Genomic DNA, 27,318 nt, shown 5'->3' with positions numbered 1-27,318 from the left:
GCTACATTCTAAAAACAATAATATTTGGTTTATAGCTTGTCTTGTGTCGTCAAAGCATTACAAAATTTCCACTCAGAACTTGAATTTTATAGATGAATTAAAATACAGGTTAATTTAACGAAATATAGCAGTACTAATAAATAATAACTATAATTATAATATTTAGTGTTAATACATGAATAATATAAATAATAATCGTCACGGCTGTAGAGCTATGAAAATGTGACATTGAGACAATTAAACAGGTATGAACCAATAACGTTGACATAACACGCTATTTAGCATAGATTTGACTTAATTATGAGGACTTCATTTTAATTTAGTGATTTTAATTATGAAAATATCATTAATGACTTGTGGGTGCGGTACACGTTAACTGTTTATTTACCCATTTAAACGAATGTTACATCATTAACTTTTTTATAATTTAATAATCTGAAAGATTCGTCGAAGTTTCTGGCCAGTTCGAAAATAAAAAGAATCGCGTGGTAAAAAAAGCTTGTTTTAAAACTTGTACCAGTCCATTACACATACGACACACGAATACCGACAGAGTTATTCGATTTTAAATAAAACACGATAAATAATAAATTTATAACATTTATATGTAATAAAGTTACCGACAGTCAGTGGTAGCCCCGCGGTAGACAGGGCTAAGACTAAGAAATAAATAAATAAATAAATAAATATAGATTTCTGTTTTTTCCTTTTTTTGGCAACCCTAAATTTGTTCATACTTGTTTTGAACATAATATAAACGTCTTCCTATAACCAATTATCCGTGCAAATCCTCGAGCCACTTAAAGGGCCAGTGGAAGAGTTTTCAGCTTTCCGGCCCAAACAAGATTTTACGCCCTTTCATACTAAAATGTATAAATTTAAGCAATAAAAAACTAATCTATCAATAATGCGAAATATGGAATGGCATAATGAGCGACCGCATTTGTAAAGTAAGTTATGCTATTTCTGTTGTATACGTGTGACATACAAGATTTTGTAATGGTTTTTGTCAATAATTAAAATAAAGATTAAAATTTTTCACTTTTTATTAATGTTATTTTTTTAATTAATTAAAATTACCAAGCATATAGCTATATATTGTAATTTTTTTAAAACTTTTTATTTTTATAGGCGCCACAAAATGTCGCGCCCCAGGTAGTAGCACGGCTTGCCCGTTCCTTTATACAGGGTGGCCCATAAGTCCTTTGATATGAAAAAAAATTATTAAAATAAAACTAATTACATTATGAATTAAATTTTTATTTACAAAAAAAGCTTAAAAAACGGGAATTATTTTTTGAAAATAACATCTTCTAAATGTAATCCGTTGCGATCACGGCACTCTTGCAAACGACGTCTAAAATTGTCGATGACTGCGCGGCACATCACTGCTGAAATGCTTGTCATTTCTCTGCGGATGTTTTCTTTTAGGGCCTCAATTGACCGCGGGTTTGTGTCGTATACTTTAGCCTTAAGGTAGCCCCACATAAAAAATCCATCGGCGTCAGATCTGGACTACGTGGAGGCCAGGAAATGTCTCCTCTCTTAGAGATCACTTTGCCAGGAAAAAGTTGACGGATAACGGGCATAGCAGTGTTAGAGGTGTGAGAAGTGGCCCCATCCTGTTGAAACCACGTCCTGGCATTAAAGCCTGAAAAGTTTTGCAATTCTGGTATGAAAAACTCTTCGATCATAGCCACATATCGCTCCGACGTAACAGTAACTGCGCGCCCTCTGCCATCCTCAAAGAAGTAAGGCCCTAGGATATCATGGGCTGACATAGCGGCCCAAACAGTCACTTTCGGACTATGTAAGGGCTTCTGATGCTTAAGTTTTGAATTGATGGGGCTCCAATAGCGGCAATTTTGTTTACTAACATGCCCGTTAAGATGGAAACGAGCCTCGTCAGAGAACATTATGTTATTGAAGGAAGTAAACCGATTCAACATTTCATTCGCATAATTTTGTCTTTGGATACCGTCAGTTTCCTTTAATTCTTGAACCAACTGAATTTTGTAAGGGTGCATATGTAAATCTTTCTTCAAAATCCGTTGTAACGATGTCCTGGATACGTTTAATGCTCTGGCGCGCTTACGAGACGACTGTGTCGGATTTTCGCGAATAGACTGTGTCACTGCGTCTATGTTTTGTTCCGTACGTGACGTCCTTGGGCGACCCAACCGCGGTTTATCTAACGTCGAACCGGTCTCCTCGAACTTAGCAACCCAGTTCTTAATCGTTTGAAGAGTTGGAGTGTCATCAAAGTTGTGTAAAACTTTGTGTTTTCGAAATTTACGCCGTGCAACGGTTGCCGAATTGTCGTTTTTATAAAACTCGCGCACACAAAACGCACGGTCTGCTCCGGTAAATGCTCCATCGCGACTAAATTCCCAGAAACCGAAGTTACTCCCATCGCTTCCTCTGCACCGCTCACGCGCGCCCTGTTCGTTTTATTCAAATTTTACTTTTCAAAGGACTTATGGGCCACCCTGTACAACGCTGGTCAGTTAGTAGTATTTTTATAATAGCTACATCAACCACTTCACAGTTCCAGCAATTGAATCATCGGTCCACATTTTTTCCGAAAATCGGAGAAGGCTGATAATAACAATGACCAGTGTTTCTTATTAGTGAAGATTGAACGATTATTAAGAGAATATTCTTCTATCTATGATTCGTATATATTCAGGTATTTATAGGTTTCAACAAAATGGTATCACAGTGCTCACTCCTAACAAAACCAATGGAGCTTCTTTGTGATTTCTTCCCTGAAATTTTATAAGTCATTGTGATATCCCCTGGTCTCCCAGGTTAACAAATATAACCTTCACGAACTATTTTTGTGAAGGGTCTACGTAAAGTCTTCGAAACGAACCTCCAGCGAGTAGCTCGTAATACCGAGGCCAGATTCCAAGAGCAAGCTCGACTTGATGGTCAGCATTTAGACGACATAGTTTTTAAAAAAAACGTCTACACAACTTTTAGTATTTTTTTTTTTGAGTTTGAAATTCGAATTCTGTCACCGGACAGCTATCAGTAATCTAGATTTTATAGTAATATTCGATTTCTCGAATAATTTATCGTGATAAAAAGCTTGCACTAAATACCATTTAAATTGAAGTGACGTCACGCATCTGTCATGTGTGACAGCGCGGGAGTTTGATTAACTGGCGCGAGCGTTCACAGGCGTTGATAACGAGCTGAATTAATTCGAACACGTGTAAACATTTTGTTAGATAAACCCACTAAACGTATCACGAGGGGTCTGGGCGGTGGCATCTGTTATTTGATTTCGGTGATTTACTTTTATGGTCCGTAATTTAGAAACAAACATTTTGATTTGGAGCCGAGGAAATGAGTGTTAATTGCTATAATCTTTTTAATGGGCGCACGGAACTTGAACACTTCACATAATATTCGTTCAGATTACGATTTGACATTCTTTTCGTGGAGGAATTTATGGAATAAGTTTTGATCTTAATTCTAAACTTGATTGCTTTAACAACTATAAAATGAACAGTAGTGCTTACGAATATACACCAATTGCTGTATTCCTTTAAGTGTACCATTAGATTCATAATCATCATCATCATCACAGTCATCATTTTAGCCGATAGACGCCCAGTGCAAGGCATGGGCCTCTCCCAAAAATCGCTACGATCACCGGTCTAGCACTGCCCCCATCCAGCAACTTCTTACAAATATATCATGGGTCCGTGTAGGATGTGGCTCGTGGCCTCTACTGTTATGCCATACTTAAAATATTCCGAAATTATTCCATGGTTACTTAGCACCCTTATGCCCGAGATAGGAAAGGGTTGCAAACGCGACTCGTACCTTGTAAGTTAAAAAATGCCTTTAAAGAGGAGTTCAATCTGATTCAACTTTATTAAATTGGGCTCTTCTAGCGTTCTTTATCATTCAAGACGTACACGAGTCATCACTAAATCATTTTAAGTAATAACCTGAATAAATAAATAAATAAATAAAAGAACAAGCCGTGGTGCATCTACCTCAGCTACTTCTGCTCTTGCCTTTTTTGCTAAATAATGTTGTAAGCAGCTAAGAATTTTGTAGGGGGATTCCTCATGGCATGATCATATAGTACCTTTTACACAGTAACGACGGCGAGCATAGAAGCCGAACTGTAATGTACCTAGACTTCTGTCTAAATGTAGGCAATAAGTATAAAATTGCCAAGGCTTATTGATAAAGACCAGCAGACCAGATACTTATAATAAGAATTTGACTATAAGTCCTCAGTCGGACTTCACTAAATTCTTAAATTCAATTCTGTTTTACAATACCGACCACATTTGATGATATTAAACACAAAGGAATAATCAAATTGTAACAATAAAAAGAACCATAAATTACAATTTCGTTAAGCGTTCATCTGATTGTTCACGTTTTACTTCCGAAATTAAGACGTCCAGCATCTGTTTATAAAAAGACGTTTCCCCGTAAACAAATCGGGTCCCGGCTTTAATGGATCTTTTTTATTTCCGCTGTTGTGTTAAACCGACAGTGTTTTGCTTAAGATTCCGCTCGGCGCGAACTAAAATTTAAGTGATCGTTTAAACACGATTTAACTAATGGCCTGTTTATATCTCCTTTTTATTTCCGTTTAATTATTTTTAATTGTTGTTTTAAGAAAAAACAATTACTTTAATCTTTTTTTTTTCGTTATTTGCGCGGATTAGGATTTAGTCATGTTGAACTAGATTAGATTTAGATTAGATTGGTCATTTTGAATGACCAATTAACCTTATTACAGCAATATTATTTTACACAGTATGTAGTATTTTAACAGAGTTATTTGTATATTATAATGAAAATAAAAATGTTTTTATATAAAAAGAATTGTATTTTCAGTACTCGTTATTAATATATATATATATATATATATATATATATATATATATATATATATATACATATTTTCAACCTCCTTTATCACCTGATGACAGCATATTTTGCCTTCTTAACCAAATCCATTCAATGTGTTGTTTAGAAAAATGCTCTGTTGCTATGTCGTTTTATGTTATTTATTTATAAGATACACGCGTCAGGATAAAGCGAAAGTACAGTAATTTGTCTTTCGAAGGGTAGGATTGGGTTATAAATATCAATTTCTATACTATTGTTTATAATAATATAATTGGAGAGCAACATCTTGAGTTTGCGATTAGATCGGCCTTTGTACATCGCCTTTTGCCTATTTCATAAAAAGTAAATAATTTTTTTTCCAGATTATCCGGCGAAACGAACACGAGTCCCTGCGAATCCGAATCAACGTCAGAGTCGCCGCCATCTTTACTGCAAGATGCAACTCTACCCGCGCTGCTAGTGTCGGGTGCCTCAACACTGTTCCAAGCCACGACCTCCACAAGTTCCGCGCTGAGTCTCACGGACGGCCTGAACTTGCCTCAGGAGGACTGTGGCCTGGCTAATGGTTGCTCGAACGCTTTGAGTGGACTCGCTTTACCGCTCACCTCGTCTGGAGGACTGTGTTCGACGACGTCGTCTTCAGCCGTCGCTTGGTTGATGAATGACGATAGCACGGGTAAGAATCAAAGATCTATACTTCTTTCTTTATCAGTCTTCTTCAAAGAAGACTATGAAGAATATAGCCTATACTACAACTCAATGTAGTAATATTACAGGACATCTAAACCAAAGGTTTTATGCTAATATCAAAAAATTATTCAGACTTTAGGTAATTTCTTTATAACAAACGAGCTATATTGGACTCCTATATGCGAAAAACTCATAATCCACATAAACACTGGCCAAGATCTCAACCTTCTTCTGTCCTAGCACCGAAGTACTGACAACCGCGCTTGAATTTTCTTTTCACTAAATATGCAATCGTTTTTGTCAATTAACTTCTATTAATATGGTTAATGCTACAATATCCTTCAATACCAATCTGTGTATATGTTAAAATAGAACATAGGTTCTTCTGTCCTTTCTGCTAGGAGAGACCGTTTCATTTTACCTCTCTTTACCTATCTCTCTTTCCATTCTTTTCTTCTGCGATGTTACTTGATTGCAGAAAGCGAAAGCTATGTTTTAGGTCTGTAAAAGTACAAAGAATAATTTAATTATTGAACCTTTCCGATGTTGGTGTGTAGGTCGACAGTAAATTAATTCAAAACACTAAAACATTTACTAGTGTACTACGTTTGTCGCTATATTAAGAATTTTAAATTTGCAAAATAAACGGTATCATATTTATGTAAATATTTACTGGCCAGATGTCTTTTGACAATGCAGAACATTAGTAATGATTTAAATATAAATTTATTTGCACATTAACGCAGATACATGTGGACATTATGAATACGTAATGACGGCCGTACAGTCCGCCTGTTGGAAATGACATCTGTTCAATATCATCGATTTATTGTTGCCATACAACTAATCGTTTAACATGATGTATGCAAGATATGTAAATTAGTTCAATAGCAACATAATAAAATTAAAAATTTATCGATCTCTCCATTCACATATTTATATTAACCATTCCACGCTGCCACTAACTGGCAACATTAATCATAAATTACATATGTTTTAAATTTTAAATATCGCTCTTTGGCTCAGAATCGTGTTGTGTAGTTTATTTTATTACATTATAATATTATAGTTTTCTTTTAGAAATGTCTTTATTTATTTTCTTCATAAATATCCAACTGTGTTTTGCTATCTATAGACTTCCAGTATTCAAGTGGTTAAACACCTGCTGTTATATGGCGATAGTATTGAACAGTAAACTCACGGGTTTATTAAAATTCATACACTAATTGCAGAGTTTCGATGTTCGTATTCAATGTTCTCAGAACCAGATCCAAGCTGTCGCCATCAATTCCTATGTTTTAAAAAATAAAAATGGAATATAAAACGAAAAAAAATTATTTCAAAATAGGAACATTTTTTGTGTTCATAAATTGAATAAGTCGTAATCTTAATGAAAAATAATAAGAAGGACGTATATATAGTACCAACATTTCATTGACGTACATAGTTACAATAATTGAGCAGTTGTAGCCCAGCGGTGGAGAACTGAAACTTGCGATCTTAAGGTAGAGAGTTTGATTCCCTGCATTAATATTATATATAGGATTTCCACTTGCTCATAAATTAGTTTACATAAGACAGGCACCAGTGTCATCAGTAGTAAGTAAATATATGTAATAGAAAATGTACCAGGGTAGCATAAACATAAAGTGGCAATTCGTAGGTGGTGGCGTCAAGAGCGAAGTGCGCAGCCCAGGGCTGTGCGAGGCAGACGTGGCGCTGTACGGAGAAACGCTGCCATACGACCAGTCCGCCCTGCCGTACCAGTATTACAATAGGTAAACCTCTTAATTATTCTTGTAGTTATTTGTCATATTGTTATCCTTATTGTCACTATTTTAGTCCTAGGACTCCCATCGGTTGGTAGTGGCCTGCATCCAGCGCCAGGAATAATAAATGTAAATAAAGATACACTATATTTTTTCTTAATAATTAAAGGACATGTCATACTTTTATTTACCGACAATAAACCGTATAATATATTAATTCAAATATCGGTTTACTCACGAGAAAATATATGTAGCGAAATAATCAAAATATTAAAAAAGCCAAATTGTCCAAAAGAAAAGGCGATATAGGGTTGATAACAATGACATATTTTATTTATTGACTTTATATTTTAAATATATGTTGACGTAAAACTACATTAATGATTGACTTTTGGAATTAAAAAGCCTATCATAAGATATATAGAAAGACTACTACAACGGTAAATTTTGACAAAATATAATTAATCTTCGAAATTTAATGGTTTCTATTTGATTATTTAAATCTTAAAATTTACTTATTCTGTACCTCTTCTTATTTCTAAAACATCAAAATAAAAAGTTTCGAAATTAAATTACCTAGTCGCATTCGCAACATACGTATCTAAATTGGATAATAACTTCAAACTATTTCATGTTTAACAAATAACTAAGTGACAATGTTTAAGAAAAAAACTACTGCACAAAGGTTCTAGTTGTTAAAATCCCACAGATTCCAAATTCAAGTTTGAAATTTCTTCAAGAAGCCGTTATCATTATAAAAGGGTTAGTGAAATCAGACCGGGAGTTAGCTACCACGGGCTCGGAATGCTGATCTGCTGAGAAGAGTGCGCCAGAAACTTCACAGTTGCTCGTTTTTAATTAAATTTGACAATATTACCATCATGAATCTTGTTTTTGATATAAAAGTGCATTTAATATAGGTCAACACTTCGACGTTAGATAAAATGCATCCAAATATTCGATTTCTGATTTTTAGACACGCGAGATGACAAAAATAAATCTTGATTTTAATAATTATGTCGATATATATTCATTACACACAGTTGCACCTCATAAATATTTTCTTGAGATTTCTGTACGAAATCTAAAGAGAAATGAGGAGATCCGTAGGCGGACGAAATTAACTGGAAAAGCTGGGGATTGGCAATTTGATGTGGCAGTGAGTAGGCCTAGCGCGCAAAACAAATGACCACTGGGGCCTTAAAGTAACGTGTGCCCAACTGTGGACAATCGACCTTGTCAAGTTCATCGGAAATAAGTCTGCTTCCTATTAAATGTCTAATCGAGTCTATGTTCAGCTGTGGGCGCCTTATAGCTCAAATAATAGTTTTGATGATTTTTGTATACATACGAGTATATTTTTTGCAATACTACCAGACATTCGACATCCAAAAATAAAGGTTAACGCTTTTAAAGGGATTTGTGGGAAACCCCACAAACTACGTTATACGAAAATGACAGGACTTAACTTCCGGCCAGAATCAACCGATCGTTACGTATAGCCTAAATAATAAAATAACTGACCTGGAATAATCTTATTTAACTTAGCCTAATTTAATTTAATCACATGTAATTATAATAGGGTATCGTCATCACTTTATCTAATACTAGCTGTGCCCGCGAGTATGTCCGCGTGGATTCTAACAAAAACGTTATTTAGTTTCTTGTTCGTGTAACCATTTTTATAAAATACTCCTTAATACATCAGTTACCGGTCAGTAAAAGCGGTCGGTCCAGCCATATCAAAGATTAAAGAACAAACATACAGGCAAATATTTAAAAAAAAATTATTTTGGTACATGTATCGTATACATATTTATATTCATGTGATAAAAAGTTGTTATATTAATATTACAAACAGACACTCCAATTTTGTTTATTCGTATACAAACTGATTGATTTTACCGCTCCGGTATTGAAAATTTGTATACTAGATGACAAATGGTTGTTGATAACAAAAGTGAATATATTGTTGATTAGAAATAAAAACTTGTTAAGAATGTAGTCCTGTAAATTTAACTTAAGAAAGCGACATTACTTTCCGGCCCCCCTAATATATACTCGTACATAACGCTGGCATTAGAAAAAAATTGTCATACCTTTTTCCATGCTTGGATAATATCATTAACTATTTTCGGTATATATATAATACATTCTCGTATATATATCAAGCAATAAATATAAATTTTTTTATACTTACCACTTATAAAAATATCCTATAACAGTGTGAAGGATTTATTAAGTTATAATAAACCTTGTTAATGAATAATTCTACCACTCTATTAAGGAATTTGTAGAAGTGATGAAAACAAACCGCCTGAGTTTGTTGTGAGCTCTTCTCAAATTAGAATGCATTTGAAACCTACGTACCTTAGAAATAAAGCATGGCAATATAGGGGAACTCAATCTGATTCTAGTTTCTAGCAAATCGATGTAAATAATTCAATGTGGATCGCGTTCTGAGTGAAAACCAAAGCCAAAATCCACTCTCAAGGTCCCTTCCGACAGGCACTCAATAGAACTCCCTCCGGTGGTAATATTTACAAATACATCACAAAGATATCCGAGGTCCGAGTTTTACCAAGGAGAGCTTTTGAACAATGATATCTGAACGTTGTTTAGGCTGAATGCCTTCCTTGCTCTGCCACCGCAAACTCTAGGAATCTATAAATCAAAAGATAACACAAGTGAAATAACTAATGTAATGGCTCGAAACTTTTATCACCTCAAACCGCGTGGAAGCAGTAAAAAAGTGACGATTAACAATATTTAGGTACTAAAATATTATATGCATATTTATGATCAGTTAAGTTTGTGGAGTCAACACCACGGACAGGCAAGCTCTGCGCATGACAATCGCCCATAAGGTGGACAGGCTACCTTGTTAAGGTAATGACACATTGGAAGTCGCTGTATGTAGGCTGCTTCCAACCGGTAAATCTATGGCGGAGGTCTATGTCCAGCAGTTAATGTATTGACAATAATATTCGATGGTCTTAGTTTATCGAATAGTGCCTATCTTTGCCATTTTGTATTGTGTCTGTTCGCTGTGTACTTTTATATTTTGAATTTGCTGGCCCTTAATTCCGGATCTAAAGGCTTTAAAGCATCAAACGTTTCTGAAGGTCACTGAATATAATTAAATATTTCTGCAGTATGCAGCAGTATGGCGGCGGAGGTGCGGCTTCGTCATACGTCAGCTCAACGCTCTACAACCAGCCCTACGCAGCGTATCCTCCTCCACACAACACTAATAATAGGTAAACACTTTACTTGGGATTCTTCCGCTCAGTTACTACGTCGAGTCTTAGACTCAGCAATGAAACGCTCTTAGTCCCGCTTAGTTACAGTGTAGAGATCTACACTAGGCGCCTTCAATGCTCTGTCATTTCAAATGTGGTAAAACAATAAAGTCAGTCAGTCGCTGAATGTAACTAATTTTTGGGGGAGAGAAGCCTATGCGTTGCAGTAAGCTTCTATCGACTGACATGATATTGATGATAGTGATGATAAAAGCAGTAAATACCACCAGACAAATAAAATTGGTTAATGACAAAAATATTGTCTACTAATGTCGAACAGTGCAGTATTCACATTCGAACTTTGTTTTTTATTCTTATTTTTCTTAGTATAAAATATAGCACAGAACAAAAATGGGGAAAAATAAAAAACGTGTTGACATAACTAATTACATATTAATTCTATAATACATATAGTTATAATATATAAGGTTAATTTTTCAAATACAACTTTTAAAATATCATGTAATTAAGCAAGTAAAATTAGCTTTTTCTTGTGAAGCAATGAACCTTTTCTCACGAAGAGAGTTTGCATACCATGATCAATCCCGTAGGTTCAGCGCTGTGGGATGTTGTTAATTTTCGAATTATTAGCTCGCATCGGTTTTCCTATGATGTTTTTTTTCGTTGACAGTGATGGTAACGTTAAATATTCCACAAAAATTCAGCGCCCGATCGAATCTACTCTTAATCACTAGGCTATCGCTTCTCTGTTTATGTGACACCAATATTTAACATCTTATTCAGATCGTCATGTAAGGCCACACCAACATATCTTAGCGCTTACGGCGTGAGCAGCGTTGGTTCTGTACCAAGTTCCGGTTTTAGCACACAGCCGTCCCCATACGCTTACTCGTCGTATAATGGCGGCTTGGCGCAATCCTTTCCAAATGCACAACAGGTACGTACATAAATCATTAATAATAAACTCTAACTTACAATTTACTTATATATAACCAAATACATAAGACATATAAACAAAAACTAAAAGGAACTTGTAAGAATTGAGATTTTCATGTTTTATGCCATCTAGCGGTTGTAAAATACATCAAGTTTAGTTTTAGTTAATCATTCACTATTTATCACTGTTGTTAACTAATTTTTTGTTAATAATAATAATAATAGCAGCTTTTCAGATATTTTCTACTTGCAGGAAAATTTTATGCGATTGATGTGAATATTTCAATAAATATTATATTTCTTAGACATTCCTGAATTATATTTTTGAAGCTTTAAATTGTTTGCAGGATTACAGTAGTTACGCATCTGGTTACGCGGATCATAGCGTCGCACAATATGGTGGATATTACGCCGCTCCTAGCTACTCTCCATACGTCAGCTCGCCTAGTAGCAGTGGCAGCGCTGGACATACTTCGTATCATCTTGGTGGTGGCTTACCAGGTATGTATGTAATATTTAACTAACGATTATTCTTAAGTTACTTATTTTTATAAAAGTGGTCAAAAAATACAATTTTTTTAAATTATCTGTGATATTAAACAAGGTTTTCACATTCTCTACTATAACAAATATCTGTGGACTCTTAGTGACGTTTAATGTCATTCTTTGTTTTGACAATGTCATTGTAATTTATTGTGTTCGATTGTTGTAAAGGTTTTAAATACGCTATACGCGCCTTTTATTAATTTATATCATTTTATATTTAATTTACAACCTGCAAATATTCTAGTGTAAAAAGCTTTCTCTTATAAATTTAATATTTCGTTAATTTAACTTTGAAGTGATTCACAATGAAGAAGAAATTAGAGACGGATTGTCCTATAAAACGTAGAAAACTAGAGATTCCTGACTCAGAACGAACTGGAAGTGTAGATAATGCTTCTGATTACTGGTCGGACTCAAGTGATGATGGTACTAACAAATTAATTTGTCGAATAACAAGATTATAGAAGAAAGTGTTCGGTTTCAACTAAATCATAAATTTTGATAGAAAAACCTCAAATATTTTTGACTTATTTTAACCACATTTCATTTAAATTACGAGTTTCCGGCACATTTTCTCACTTATGATCTAAATTTGTTACAGATTCTCCATCTTCTATGGTTCCTTCAATTAACGACACAAGCCCATTATCGCCTATTAAAAATGAGGTACATGCAGCTAGTAGGAGATGCAGAGAGAATTCAGGGTGAGGAAATTGCAGAGCATGTTTAAAAATTTACAAAAATTACATATTGTATCTAATGTTATGTAGCTTAGGTTTAAGAAATTGAAAAACAATTTTGAAATGTTGTTTTCAAACTAATACTTCAGTTAGATGTTTTTATTTATTAATGTATTATATTTATAATATGTATCAAACCTTATTTATTATAAGTATATATGTATGTATGTATGTCTATGTATGTTTATTTTCATTTGTTTGTGAATATGTATTTTTTGTACACATAAACTACCCTTTATTAGTACTTTTGCCTTTTCCATACTATGGTTGTCTGTAAGAGATTGCCTTGTGTGATAAGACCGCCCATTGTACTTTTTGTATATTATTATAAAACTTATTAAATGTTTCTTAATGTGTACAATAAAGAATATTAAATAAAAATAAATAAAATACTTCCTGTGTTAATGACTTACTGAGTAAAAATATGCAATGTTTTTAATATTGTTAATAATTTATATTACCATTTTACAAAACACTGAATAATTTAATGGAAAATTCAAATTATCTTTAAATTATCATCACACGTTTTATATGAAAATTTGGTTATATTAATCATATAAAGTATTATACATATAATGCAAATAGCAGTTATTGAGTTGACAAAGTCAGAATATGTCTCTCTTGAAAACAATAATAGTAGAAATATTCTTGCAAAAAGTTTTACCCTATCAACTTTAAAATATACTTCCTACTTAGTATTTGTAATGCATAGTTTCTAGAATTGGTTCTATTCTGTATTTCCACTATTTAATGTTTAAAATTGAATTTAAATAATTTCAGAGAAAGCACAGCAAGCAGATCAAGAGGACGCGGAAGAAGAAACACTTCCTCATCTCCTGCTCAACATGTCCCAGAGCCCTCAACAGAAAGGGTCTTCATTTGGGATCTGGATGAGACTATAATCATCTTCCATTCTTTACTAACCGGAACTTATGCTACAAAGTACAACAAGGTCAGTTAACATGTAGTTATAAAACATTCATAAATGTTTGTTTTAAGCATATATTTGAAAAGTTTGTTTATATGTTGTTGTTTTATATAATTAATTTTATAAAAATTATTTTCACAAATAATTAAACAAACTAGCCTTTCCCTTGTTCATTTATTTTATGAATTTCAATTTGTAATCTTGCTTTGTAAATACAATAATTAATTAATTAAAAACAATAATTGCAGTTATTAGTCTAATGCCCTAGCATCTGCAATAAATAAATATGATATTTTTAAAATAAATGATAAATATATGTCTAAGGTCATGGATAGATAAATATCTTTGAGATAGGTCTATGTCTTGCAGTGGCTGTCTATGGCCCGAAACAATGACAACAGAGCTAAATAATGTTAAAAAAATCTATGAAACGCCACATATAAAATTCAAATTCTACGACTCTAGAAAGATGCCTAATTTTAACTATTAATAAAGACAGCTGGTGGTTAAATGACTGCATAGAGAAAATAATTAATTCTTTTCAAAAAATTAAGTACTAACGTGTACAAATTATATACAACATAACTATTCAGTTACAATTTTTTATTTAATAGCTTTAATAGCATTACAGGAAGCACAAATCAGTTTTTAACAATAGTCACCTAATTTAATCGTTTTATTTTTACATTTAGTAATATATCATTTCCATCCTTTTTGATTCTCCTGGACGAGCATTGGCGAAGAGTGATAAGATACAGGCATAGGTTCTATAAATAAAGGATCTGAACTGGGAAGTTTTGCACTAACTTGAGTATTTCTACTAAGTGAACTAGCAAACTCTGTTATGCATTGCTCATGCATTTACATATTGAGTTTCAGCAAATTTACATATTCAATCTTTAATTGTGTAAATGTTACCTTTCAGGACACACAGCAAATAGTTCAGTTGGGTTTCAAAATGGAAGAAATGATATTTAGCTTGGCAGATGCTCACTTCTTTTTTAATGATGTTGAGGTAAGCAAATTAATATATATTAATATATATATACACATACATACATATATATATATATATAGTCATCACAAGACAAAAGATACAAGCCACTTTCCTGTCAGTGTATTGGTAATCTATGGGGGCCCAAATCCAGCAGTGTACTTCAGCAAACAAAGAAATCACAAACATGTATTATTTCGCAGGATTGTGACCAGGAGCACATAGATGCTGTAGCAGCCGACGATAACGGTCAAGACCTATCCGCTTACAATTTCGCATCCGACGGCTTCCACACGAATGCGGCCACTAGCGCCGGTTTATGCGCGCCTGGTATGCGCGGTGGAGTAGACTGGATGAGAAAACTCGCTTTTCGATATAGGAAAATCAAAGACACGTACAATAATTACAGGAACAGGTGAGAGAATCCTAATAATTTTTATATCCTAGTTTTAATTTGTAATTATGTTAAAAATTAAATGTATATTTAAAAAAATTTCAGTGTCGGAGGTCTACTAGGGCCTACAAAAAGAGAGCAATGGCTGCAATTGAGAGCAGAACTAGAACATGCTACAGACAATTGGCTAACTCTGGCATGCAAATGTCTCAATATGATCAATTCAAGGTGTGTAACTTTAAATATATATATATAAAGACTCATCAGGATATATCTAGAACACATGAATCACGAAAACTACTTCTATGATATACTATTATATATAAAAAAACAACTATTTGTGTAGTTTTCACATACAAGCGGGTGAGCTAGTGACGATAAAATGATTGACACCTTTATATGCTTCTCAGAATTTTTATTATCCAAAGCACTTTCCATGTCACACTATCTTGTCTTGAGTTATAAAAATATTTTTTAAATTATTTATCTTTCTTTCAGAAACCTTCGAAATTTAAATAACAAAATTGATGTATATTGTTTACTTTCAGAGAAAACTGTGTGAATGTGCTGGTAACAACGACGCAACTTGTTCCTGCCTTAGCTAAGGTTTTGCTGTTCGGACTTGGCGGAGTGTTCCCTATTGAGAATATCTATTCTGCTACTAAAACAGGTTCGTAGTTCCTTCTTATCCCAATATCATCATCAAAAAATAAAAATCATAATTATTTTTGTTGACCTCTCCATTGTTTTGCAATAGGACTTACCAGTCTGTAGTTTTGTGGCCAGTCCATTGTCAGTTCAACAGGTCAATCCGCTGGGCTGCTGTCTTCGTTTCATCTACCTATTTTCTCATTTCTAATTCGATCTTGTAGAGATATCCCGAGCATAGCCTTCTTTATGACTTGTGAAGAGAGTGTGAGTTTGAGAATGGGGCCTAAAACGAGATTGATCGTAGAGCTTCGTCTTAAAGCACAGGTATAATGAAAGAGAATATGTTTCGCAGTTTCTTGAACGTTGCCCAGCGGAATTGGATTCGATGAGTGACCACTTTGCTTAATGTTTGACTTACTTAGTTTGACTTTTGCCCCAAGTTCATTTTTTGAAATAGTTACCGACTAGCTAATAGCTTTATAATTTAAACAGGTAAAGAAACATGTTTCGAGAAAATAAAGCAGCGCTTCGGCGACCGGTGCACGTACGTGGTTGTCGGCGATGGCCAGGACGAAGAAGCGGCCGCCAAGGCCAAGAACTACCCGTTCTGGCGGATCTCTAGCCATTCGGACATCGCCGCGCTTTACAACGCGCTCGACATGGGCTTCTTATGATTTGCTGCTATCCTGGTACTCGCTCTCTTGTGTTCCAATTCATCGTTACTGTCTCATTCACACCACATACGTTGTTCTCTTTCTATCATAATAGAAATTGTCATATTTCTTAATTGCTGCAAATCTGGAATTCGCGACGCACTCTTGTGTTCCAATTCACAATTAAACGCTGTTTCACTTACACCATATATGGTGTTATCTTTGTATTATAACAGGAATTGTCATATCTCTTTTAATTGCTGGTAACCTGGTGTTAAATAAGCATTATTTGTTTATTCCTACAACGAAAGATTAAAAAGTATTTTTAAGAATTTTTTAGTTACTAATTAACTATAAAATTAATCATTGAGAAAATATCATATCATATCCGTATTGTGAATGGGGGGGGGGGGGGGGGACTCCATATTATAAGTACATTTTTCGTGTTTATTGCATATTACATAGGAATACCCCGCAAATGATTTATTTTGTTAAAATAAAAACTTCTATTAACTTGTCGATATTTAGTTTTAAAGCTCAAAGTCAGCTCAAAACTTACGAAAAAAAAAACTATACTAAAAATTTTGTAAATATTTATTCGCAATGTAGAAGTTGTCTACATTTATATTATAAATTCCATTCCTATTAAATAAGTTTTATATATTATATACAATGTACAGTATGTAGTGAATCAGTATGTTCTAAATATAAAAATGTGTACACGTGTGCATTTTGACTGCACGTACGTAAATATCAACTATGGTTCAAGGCAAATAAAATATTTTATAATTATTTTTATTGTATTTGTTTTATTGTAAAACATCTTATATTTCATTCTCTCCACAGAGATAATACAACAATCTTTCAACAACACTTATTAATAAGTATCGACAATGTACAGATGCGTTTACATATGCACACTTAAAAGGCAACAATTTAAAAAAAAATTAAATGCTTTAAAGTATTTCGTTTTAAACTACGATTCCTTTGTAATTTACTCAACAAATGTAGCTTATTGCCATCAATGTAAACGCATTCTTACACATTACTTCTATATAGAAAACAGTATAGAAAAAAATGTTTCTTGTAAAACGTTTATATTAATGTATAAAGAAATATATACGATGTGTTTATTAATAAACAAAGAAATGTTATATAGCATTAACAACAAAATAAACATGGTGGTACATTTGTATGCTATTTAAGTAAATAAACAATGTGTTATAGTGATAATTATGTAAAGGCTTATTACGTTCCTGACTAACAAACAATAGCACAATTATTTTTATATAAAAGTTATAACACACGTTTATTTTATAAGTTCAATTTATTTCTTATAACGATAACGGCTATATAGTTTTTATGCGAAAATAGCGTTTTTTATACGCACCAAATAAGTTATATAAATCTCTGCAACAAGCGTAACACATAGACTTTACTGCTTTGGACATAAGGCTGATTTTCACGCTATTTGATTACAGTATGCTGTGTAAAGCAGTTAATAATTTTTGATTCTTAGGAAGTAATTGCCTAATTATTTTTATAGTTTACAAAGAAATAAAGCATGTATCGCATCGTAACTGACATTTGATTTTTAAAATTCGAACGATTTATATCAAAAGGATATAATAGACAATTGTAATTAGACGAAATTGTGTTTTCAGGTGTAAGATATAACCTGTTATATGGAACGTAGCAATATTTTTAAATTAGTCGAATTGTAAAAGTACCGATATTTGGGAGTGATGTAAATACGGACCCTAGGTTATAGATTTAGAGCAATCTTTGTTCTTACGCTAGTGATATGCGAAATTAATTCGAAACATGCGAATATTCGATGTGTAAATAAAAATATATATTATATTATTTGATCATTATCTGTGTTTTTTTTATCTTTTTCCACACTCACCTGTATGATGAACCATGAAGCGGCGCGTTTTATATTCAAGCAACGGATTTACTTCAAAGTGTGATTAGTTATAGGGATGAAAGAGGTCAAAAAAGTATTCAAAATTCGAATTTTATGTACGAGAAAACAGCTAGTATTCGCTGGCATTCAATAAATTGTCGGACTCTATGATGAATAAAATGCCTTGCTCAGACTGGTGAGAGAAAAAACTCCACTAACCTTTTGACCACATTCCCTGGAAAGGAGGAAGACCAGGCTCGGCGGCAACAACGAGGTACGTCGTGACGGTGGGCGTGGCTCGTTCTTTTCAGGGGTAACAACTTTAACGACTTCTCACGAATGTTGGTCAAAATAATTAACAATACCAGCACTTAATTAGCACTTTTCTACGAAACGTTTGTAGCGATAATATATATTGACCTGTCGCATTCCAATAGAAAAAATAAATTAATGGTTTTTCGAAGCGATCACTTTGTACTATATAAATATGAATCTAATATATAATAATAAATATAATCTAATATATATATTGACCTCTATGCTTTTACGGATAGAACTAATAACTCTGTTTGTCTCATGTCAATAGGTAAAATGCCAATAGTTCAAGAATTAAGCAGACATGCTAATTAAATAAGAAATATATGGTAATGTAAATTGCGATTTTTGGTTATAAATCTGGGTTTACTTCAGCTTTGAAAACTGTACATATATATATATATATATATATATATATATTTATATCTTACTGGATATGGACCACCCCCACAGACTTTCATTAAAACAGTTCTAATTCGTCTAGACGTCTAGGAAGCATTCTACATATGCCCACCGTGTAGTTGGACGTCCTATTCCACGTTTGCCGGTCCATGGTTTCCAATTCAAGAGCATAAATTATTAATTTTAAAATTACCAAGTTGGATGTGATAGAAAGTCTGTCAACGTTTATTATCTGTGATTAAAGCGCTCTCTGTGCTTGTAACAAGCTTTATTTACTTTCCGTTTCTAAGCAACCGTTTAGAAACACTACCGGCGTCGGACGACAGACCGTGTGCCACAATTTGTTTGAAAGTATATTTCATCAAAATGAAGTCTGTTGTAAATTCGATATTATTCGACGTATCCAAGAATGAAATGTTTAAAATAAACGAAAACTATAAGTTGTTGCATCGTAAACTGAAAACCACCTGGAAGGTCATGATGTAAGTAAAACATCTTTTCATATGATGTTAATGCTGGTAGCTTTTGCAGGGCTTTTATGGGTTCATAATCCAGTTCACGGAACCTTACGCTCCGTGAACTCAGTACCGATGAAGCTATAAAAATCTTAGCGCTAACAGCATCAACATCTTCAGAAACAATACAATACATGGGTTCGTCTGTAACAGCAATATAACACGAGCCCTCTTGGATCCAGAATCCACTAATTAATGAAATATTTGTGGATGTGTCTTGTAATGTTTACTTTGTGTTTGTTTGTTTCGACGCGGCTACTGTCAGGCTGTCAGTCATGTTATTGTGGGGCTTTGTAAATAAAGACGATAATTAAAAAATCAATGTATTTTAGTTAAGAAAGATACAATATTATTAAAAACAACAATCTTACGTAATAACTATGTACAGTATATAAGCACAATTAAACAAAAACCTCGAAAAGAATCGAGAAGTCATAGCTAGTTACACTGTCTCATAAGAATTTTGGAATGTTAAGTTTGACATTGCCTCTTTCCTCGATGACTTTTTTTATTGCTTTGCTATTGTGTTCTGGGTTATCGATGCTAAAGGCATTGAAAATACCGAGCTAAAGAAACGATCCGACGAACCTCAATTGATAAAATTTAGTCACGATTAAATAAAACTTATTTAATATAATTACCAGAAATCGAGAGGAGCTGTCACCAAATATTCTAGAAGATGTTCAGATTCTCGTGGTGGCGGGACCCCAGAATGTATTCACGGACGATGAGCTCGCCTGCCTCAAGAGCGTGGTCGACAGGGGCGACTCTGTTCTCGTGGCGATGACCGACGGCGGCGAGGAACGAATGAATACCAATATTAACTTCTTTTTGGAAGAATATGGAATAGTTGTTAACAATGGTAATGTAACATTTAGTATCGTGGTGCTTCCACAAATTATAATATATCTTTAAACAGCGGAAACCTTTCGGGCCACTAACATATATAGATTACTCTCATACGGCAAAAGCAAATTGCCAAAAACAAATTTAAAAAACACTAGCATCAAACTTTTCTATAAGGGCTTTCTTCAACCGTTAGTAACTAAGGTCCTAAAATCCTGATTTAAAAAATACAATACACTCAGTTGGTTTTATTTCGTAACCACTTCCACAAATATCAAGTTCTTCTGATTGAAACCCTTGGCTATATGATTATTATTACCTTTTATTTGACTTTCAATCGTATATTATGTCTAAGGTGTTAAGATGTCTATGTTACCGCATTACCATGCTCTGACTGCAGTTATTAATACCAACGGACAACAAGCAAATAAAAAAAACGTTTATTTTTTGTAGACTGTGTTTTGCGTGCCAAATATCACAAATTCTATCATCCGAAGGAATGTCACATATCAAATGGCATCTTGAATAGGGGGGTGACGAAACAAATTATGAAGATGCCTAATTACACAGTCGAGTCTGACGATTTCCTGTAAGTATCATCTCTATACTAAGCCATAAATCATTTTTGTTATGTTATGTACATCTCGATAATATGGTAGAGATGTTTCTTCTTGTAAGAATTTGTGCTAACGTGAGTCTAAACGTTTAAATATCTATCAGATCTAGGAAAATCAGTGTTTGACTACTTATAATTTAGTAAGTCTTTATAGGTGAACAATAACGGACATCGTTTGTACAATCGTAGGTCGGCAGGGCTGACGACATAGTCAAGGTCGCGAGATGTCACAAGTGGCGCAAGACCGGTCACTGTGTCACTTGCAGTGGGCCTCTTTCGGCTGATATGAAGATGATCAAGAGATCGAGAAAAGTTTTTACGTCATGAATAAACATACTTTCATTTGTTTTTACATTTTTTTACTGTTGGTGTTAAATTTCAATTGAATTATGATTCTGTTCTTCGATCTATCGTGTTGCCTAGTGTTATGTAAATTCTTCGAGAGCGTTCTTCTGAATAAGACATATTGATTACTGACAGAGAAGATCCACCGACGCCAACTTTCGTGTATCCATATGGCGCAACGTTGACAGTCAAAAAACCGGCAGCGGCCATCTTGTCGAGCAGTGACGTCTGCTACCCGGTAAAGAGACCGGTCGCAGCTCTGTATACTTCGGATAAAAGTGGAGGTACAGATATATTTCAGTGTTAATGACTAAGGCAAACACTCATTTATACTATAATACAAGACAGGCCTCGAAACAGTCTGTTGTTGTTAATGCTGACCAATCATAATACAATCCAAGAGACTTCTGCAAATTTTGGCAGAAATCTTTTATATTGTTAATTCAAATTTCGAATTTAGTTTTTCTGACAACTTTTTTATTTTTTAATTTACCAATTATGACCACTAATGAACATATACTGAACATGTACTGGTTTAATGTTATCTGACTGGAAGACTTGATGCTAGTTTAAGAAGATAATCGCAATTTTAAGCTTCTTAAAAATCCAATAGTTTGAGTGTTTCAGCTACAGGACGTTCAGTGCTGACCACAGGCCTATACCATAAATTTTCAATAGGACCAGATTGAAGCCATGCAGCGTCTCCCTATGATTATAACAATGTCGTCTGTCCTCCTTATTGGTTCACGTCCTTCGCTGCGCTTGCCGGTCTATGGTCTTTACTTCAGAAAGTTTAGGTCTTATTATGCCCACTTTGGACTTGCCTATCATTTGTGCCAATTATGATTTTGAATTAACATGTTTTTCTAGGAAAGCTTTTCGTTATCGGCTCAGGGCATTTCTTCGGTGACCAATACTTGGAGTGTGAATGCAACGACCTCATTCGCGAAATGATATTCAACCATCTCGGAGGGGTCATTGACCTGCACCTCAACCCCGTCGACGTTGAGGACCCAGAAGTAAATCATTTTGATATTACACAGCTTATGGCACAGTACTACCATTACGGTGTACAATAGATAGGCAAAGGAAATGTTCGTGTGAGTTCTTTTATATAATAAGCTGAAGAAAACAAATACGACAATAAAGACAATTAAAATTATGGAATTTATCAACGAGAAGTTTATTTTTTGGCTTATTTAATTTTACACACGGAATTTTTAATGAAATAATGCAAGTTTTTTATTGTATACAAATGAGTTATACTTGACAGTTATTAAAAATTATATAAAAATATTTATCCATCACCGCGCATAATATTAATCAATCACATTTTAAAAGTGGTGATTTTTAGGGTGGGCAAGATTTAACTTGGCTTTGGGGACATGGTCAAGGTTGTGATCTCTGTGAAAGGCCTATACCTAGTAATGGACGTCTATCAATTAACACTTTGATGATCATGAAATAGGCTTTGTATAGTCTCTTTTTTAACTAAGCTTCAAAAAAAGCAAGCGTTTTAAAATCGGATAATCAAGGCGGATTTTGTGAAATTATGCAATCGAAAAATTAATTGCAATTTATTGTTTCGTTGACTGCGTTAAACGTCAGTACATTGTATTTGGAAAAAAATTTTCGATCTGCAGGTCAATGAATACCGTACATTAGGCGACACGATGTTCTTAAGTAAAATTCCGCTGCCAACACCGGCCACCGCGCCACCGCCTCGACTCGCTCCTCTCCACCCTCATGCGCTCTTCACTTGGACCCTGTTCTCACTAAACTTAGCACAGCGTAAGTTACTTCTCGATTTTCATCCCAATATTGTAATTGAATTGCCCATATCATAATCTCTTTTGGTAGAACACAAGTTTTCTCTTAAGGAGACAGTACAGGCATTGATCAACCATGCGGGCTCAGATTGTAGGGTATGAATGTAAGAAAAAAACATTTGCGAAGAAGGTAGATATATAGGAATGATATGTGATATAGTGTTATTATAATTCATATATGATTTCCCCTCACGTGAATCGACTCGGACTATCAAATTCAAATAACAAGAATATTAAATTTATTATTTTGGGCCAGTTTTATGAATGTAAAGCAACAAATATATTGAAAGCAAAAGAAACTGAACAAGATGCTTCTGATGTAAACATTAAAAAACAATAATAAAAAAAAATCATAAAAATATTTATAATGTAAATAATTTAAACTAATGAGTCAATAACTGTGATAACCAATAAAAAACGTGATCTGGGAATGTACAGGAGGGAAGGAAGGTGAAGCATTTTGTGAAGTATAAATGGATGGTACAAAAGAAAATGTGAAAGAAGAAAGGAGAATGTGGAAAAAAATAAATAAATATGAAAAACTTATTCACCGGAATCTGTAACGTCTCTGCCCAAAATATGTTAAGGGGGAACAAGAGGTTCTGGAAAAGGTGGCCCTTAAAAAATATAAATAAGCATATGAATATAAAATCTTTATAAAACATAAGCGAGTGTAGCTGTTTATGCGTAAATTATTTAATTGAATGTCACTAAGGTAGATGATGACAATTACTTTGGTTTACTATGTTTCCAGTACCGGAAGTTTTAAAATTGTACGAAGTGTTGGGGGTAAAACATGAACCATTAAGGCTGATCGCACCACAGTTCGAGACTCCCTACCCGCCTCTGCAGCTTGCGGTGAGTGTATAGACATTACTTGTTTAAGCACTAAATTATCGAATCAGGAAAGAGGAGATCCGTAGACGATCATAAGTTACCGATATAGTCCAGCGGATGGACCCGTCGAGGTGGTAACGGGCAGGCTAAATAGCGCGTTGAACAAATAGCCGTTAGGACCTTAAGGTTCTAGAGAGGGCGCTAGATGAAGGCTGCTACCAACTGGTCTTTTTGACATATTTGGGGGCGGTATATGTTAACCAAGCGACTGAAGTGGTTATAAAGATTTCTAAATTATTGCTAAGAATTATTTTGCCTTACTGATATAAATGTTACCTTTTCATTAAAACTATAATATGTTATAAGGCTCCTGCTATATTTAATAGTAGTCAAGCAAATATCTTTTCTAATTAAGCGTGTCTTTCTTCCACTTTTCATTTCATCTTGAAACACGAATACGCAAAATCTTTAATAAACAAGTAACAGGTTCTTTGCGATATTTTAATGAAATTCTTCGAAACAGATTTTATCGAGTTTTGATTTAAACTGATGTATTGTTATAAGAAATAAGACGTTATTATCACAACACTGCGAACCCCAACCCATCAGCTAAGCGGGCGATTATGGTATATCCATCCAATGATGAACAATAATACAAATCGGCCACTAGTCCAAGGTGGCCATGCTGTTCCTGGTTACGATAGAGCGGCCTGGGCAATCACAGTGGAGTATAGGGTGCCCAAAATCCCCATCAGAGGCTGCTTAGGTAGACTCCCACTAGGTAGACCGACGACGTGGTTAAGGCCGCGGAGAGTCGCTGGATGCGGGAAACCAAGACTAATCACTGTGGCGATCTTTGAGGTAGGTCTATGTCTTGCAGTGTCTGTCTGTCGGCTGAAAAGAAGAAGGGCAATATGTAATTTCGGTATTACAAGGATTCACAATCCGTGTATCGAGTATCTATCGTATTGTAGAAACAGCTTAGGTTTAAGGAAGCCATCTTGCAATGTATAAGTGTTCAACTTAACAGATACCTCTCCCGTTCTAACCAAATTTTAAATGATCCCACAACTGTTGCTTTCTAAATCCATGCCCTTTCGAGAGTACCAGATTTACAAAATGTCTCGAGTGATGATAATGCTCTAGGCCTATGCTACCTAAATACCTGAAATCCCAGATATTTTAGACAGATAGTCGAAATGTTTAAATCTCGCCTAAGCTCAGTGAAAGAGTATTTATTATGAAGTCTGTCGTTATAGTTATTATCAATACGATGATTAAAATAAATAGAAAGTAAAGTATAGGTAGTAAATAAATTTTTAAATTTACTTTTAAATAATCAATCAATAAATGATTAAGATAAATGAAAAAGGACAGTTAAAATAATACGTGTAATAAGTTATTTAAATCAATGAATGTTTATTTCATTTTGGTAACCGGCCTGGAATACATGCAGCATACGAGTATACCGGGCAAGATCACACCAGTGCAGGAGTCAGATATAAAATACGTGTTCAGCGACATACACAGGATTCCTACAACGCATACGTTGATATTGATAACTGTTCTTATTTACACATCTCGAATTTTATTTTTTATTTTTTTAAATTATATTTATATATCAGAGATTCGTGGCACATAAGTAGCGAACAAAAAGACAAGAGCACAAATGCAATATGATTCTTTTCGATGCAAATGTTCTGAAATAATATTTCCATAAAAATACTGCGTATGCGCAGGTGTTTGCACCTACGTTCCGTGAGCCACCGCCTCCGCCGCTGGAGCTGTTCGATCTGGATGAGGCGTTCAGTTCCGAACGCACGCAACTGGCGCGCCTCCTCAACAAATGCCTTCAGCCTGCCGTCAACAAAATGGGGCAAGGTAATTACTTATTCACCCCTCATACTGGTTCCTGTCGAGGCGGAGGGCCCATTAGTCATGACCAGATCATTCACGGTTACGCTAAGGAAGATACCTTCATGGTGCTCATAACACACATTATGTTTGAGAATTAATGACATAAGAAGACTTGACAACTTCTTTGAATAGGGTGTTTTATTGGTATTTTATAGTAATGTCAGAGGTAACAATCTCTACAGGGTCTTAAAGTGACCATGTAAAAAATTCAACAAAGAATATTTAAAAAATCTTACTGTAGTGTATAGGATGAGAGAAGTGATGAGAAAGTTCGAGATAAAATTGATCTGATTACTAAATAAATACATTTCTTAAAAACTCATCTGAGTTTTAGGCTCTACTCAGATTGTGTTTGGAACCCTCGTAGCTTTATAATCAGAGGCTTCTTCAGAGCTGAATTTCATACTGGTTTTTATTAAATTTGGCGCTTCTGGTATTAATGTCTTAGCATACTCGTATAACAACATTGATCTTCTTAAATTGGAATCAGAATTATTTTGAATTGCATACTTTAAATAATGTATAATTTATTTTTTAATTCAAAATACCTCGGCTTCACTGCTAGGTGTAGAAATATGTTACAGAGGTAAAACTTCTCATCATTAAATAAGAATTTCATATAGAATTTGAAAAGAAAATAATATTAACAAGAATGAAGTTGCAGGTACAAAACAAAAACTGTTCGTGAAAATTTGACGATGTTATCAATAAAAATATTTTTGATTTGTTCTGATAGATAGACAGATTACGGTTTTTTACGATTTTTGATGTATACATATTTCATTACATTACGTACGCGTTGCGTTAGGTCGCATAGTTGATGTTTTGTTAACGAACTAGTTGCATAGTCTCCATTTTCACTGATATGTTTTTTTAATTGGTCTCTAACGTGCGCAAGTAACAAGTCTGCAAGGTTTTGAGCTATTTCTGCGCCATTATTACACGGCTTCTATTCACCACATAAAACATTTTTCGTGTTGGGGAAATAATTTATAATAGCTACATAAAGTTTTTTATCGATTTTATTTATGCTGTTCCTTTCTACTGCTCCATAACATTACTAAATAAACTGATTATTATTAACTCTTTGGTTTACTAGGAGACGGTCGTCAGCTAGAGAACGAACTGGAGTACTTTATACGCGAGTGCGGACGTGTAGTGCGCCTCTCGCGCGCTCTGCCCTCCGAGGACGGACCCTCTGGGAAGGTTATACTACACCAACTCGCAGTGCAAATTGCCACATTTAAAAAGATAGCACCGAAAGAAGAATAGACAAAAAATGTGGCGATTACGATAGAACCCGCTAAGCTCTCAAAGTTATAACACATTTATA

At 34.3% G+C, this 27,318-nt stretch overlaps 2 protein-coding genes across 2 annotated transcripts in view; both read left to right on the top strand.

The window, feature by feature from the left end:
* The window catches only part of eya (eya transcriptional coactivator and phosphatase 2), a 33,388-nt gene extending 16,520 nt beyond the window's left edge, over window positions 1–16,868 (top strand). Inside the window, exons 3-14 of the mRNA XM_068768810.1 lie at window positions 5,253–5,566; window positions 7,244–7,358; window positions 10,505–10,609; window positions 11,396–11,549; window positions 11,896–12,049; window positions 12,696–12,798; window positions 13,615–13,786; window positions 14,688–14,777; window positions 14,960–15,171; window positions 15,256–15,378; window positions 15,699–15,820; window positions 16,294–16,868. Coding sequence (XP_068624911.1) covers window positions 5,253–5,566; window positions 7,244–7,358; window positions 10,505–10,609; window positions 11,396–11,549; window positions 11,896–12,049; window positions 12,696–12,798; window positions 13,615–13,786; window positions 14,688–14,777; window positions 14,960–15,171; window positions 15,256–15,378; window positions 15,699–15,820; window positions 16,294–16,475 — 1,846 coding nt within the window. The 3' untranslated portion in view covers window positions 16,476–16,868. The remainder of the gene's footprint in view (window positions 1–5,252; window positions 5,567–7,243; window positions 7,359–10,504; window positions 10,610–11,395; window positions 11,550–11,895; window positions 12,050–12,695; window positions 12,799–13,614; window positions 13,787–14,687; window positions 14,778–14,959; window positions 15,172–15,255; window positions 15,379–15,698; window positions 15,821–16,293) is intronic.
* A 2,578-nt stretch (window positions 16,869–19,446) lies between these two features.
* IFT52 (intraflagellar transport 52) lies at window positions 19,447–27,279 on the top strand. Its single transcript, XM_068769077.1, has 9 exons — window positions 19,447–19,562; window positions 20,240–20,457; window positions 20,895–21,030; window positions 21,538–21,686; window positions 22,273–22,421; window positions 23,046–23,193; window positions 23,986–24,089; window positions 25,808–25,949; window positions 27,085–27,279. Exons 1-9 carry the CDS (start codon window positions 19,447–19,449, stop codon window positions 27,255–27,257), a joined length of 1,335 nt encoding a protein of 444 aa, XP_068625178.1. The 3' UTR covers window positions 27,258–27,279.
* Window positions 27,280–27,318: the final 39 nt, after the last annotated feature.

The sequence above is a fragment of the Battus philenor genome, unplaced genomic scaffold (genome assembly GCF_028537555.1).
Source record: "Battus philenor isolate CCGP_79_NKW_IND1 unplaced genomic scaffold, ilBatPhil1.0.hap1 SCAF_27, whole genome shotgun sequence".
Classification (NCBI taxonomy): domain Eukaryota; kingdom Metazoa; phylum Arthropoda; class Insecta; order Lepidoptera; family Papilionidae; genus Battus; species Battus philenor.
The sequence above is the reverse complement of the archived record's forward strand: the minus strand, read 5'-3'. Positions and strand labels throughout refer to the sequence as shown.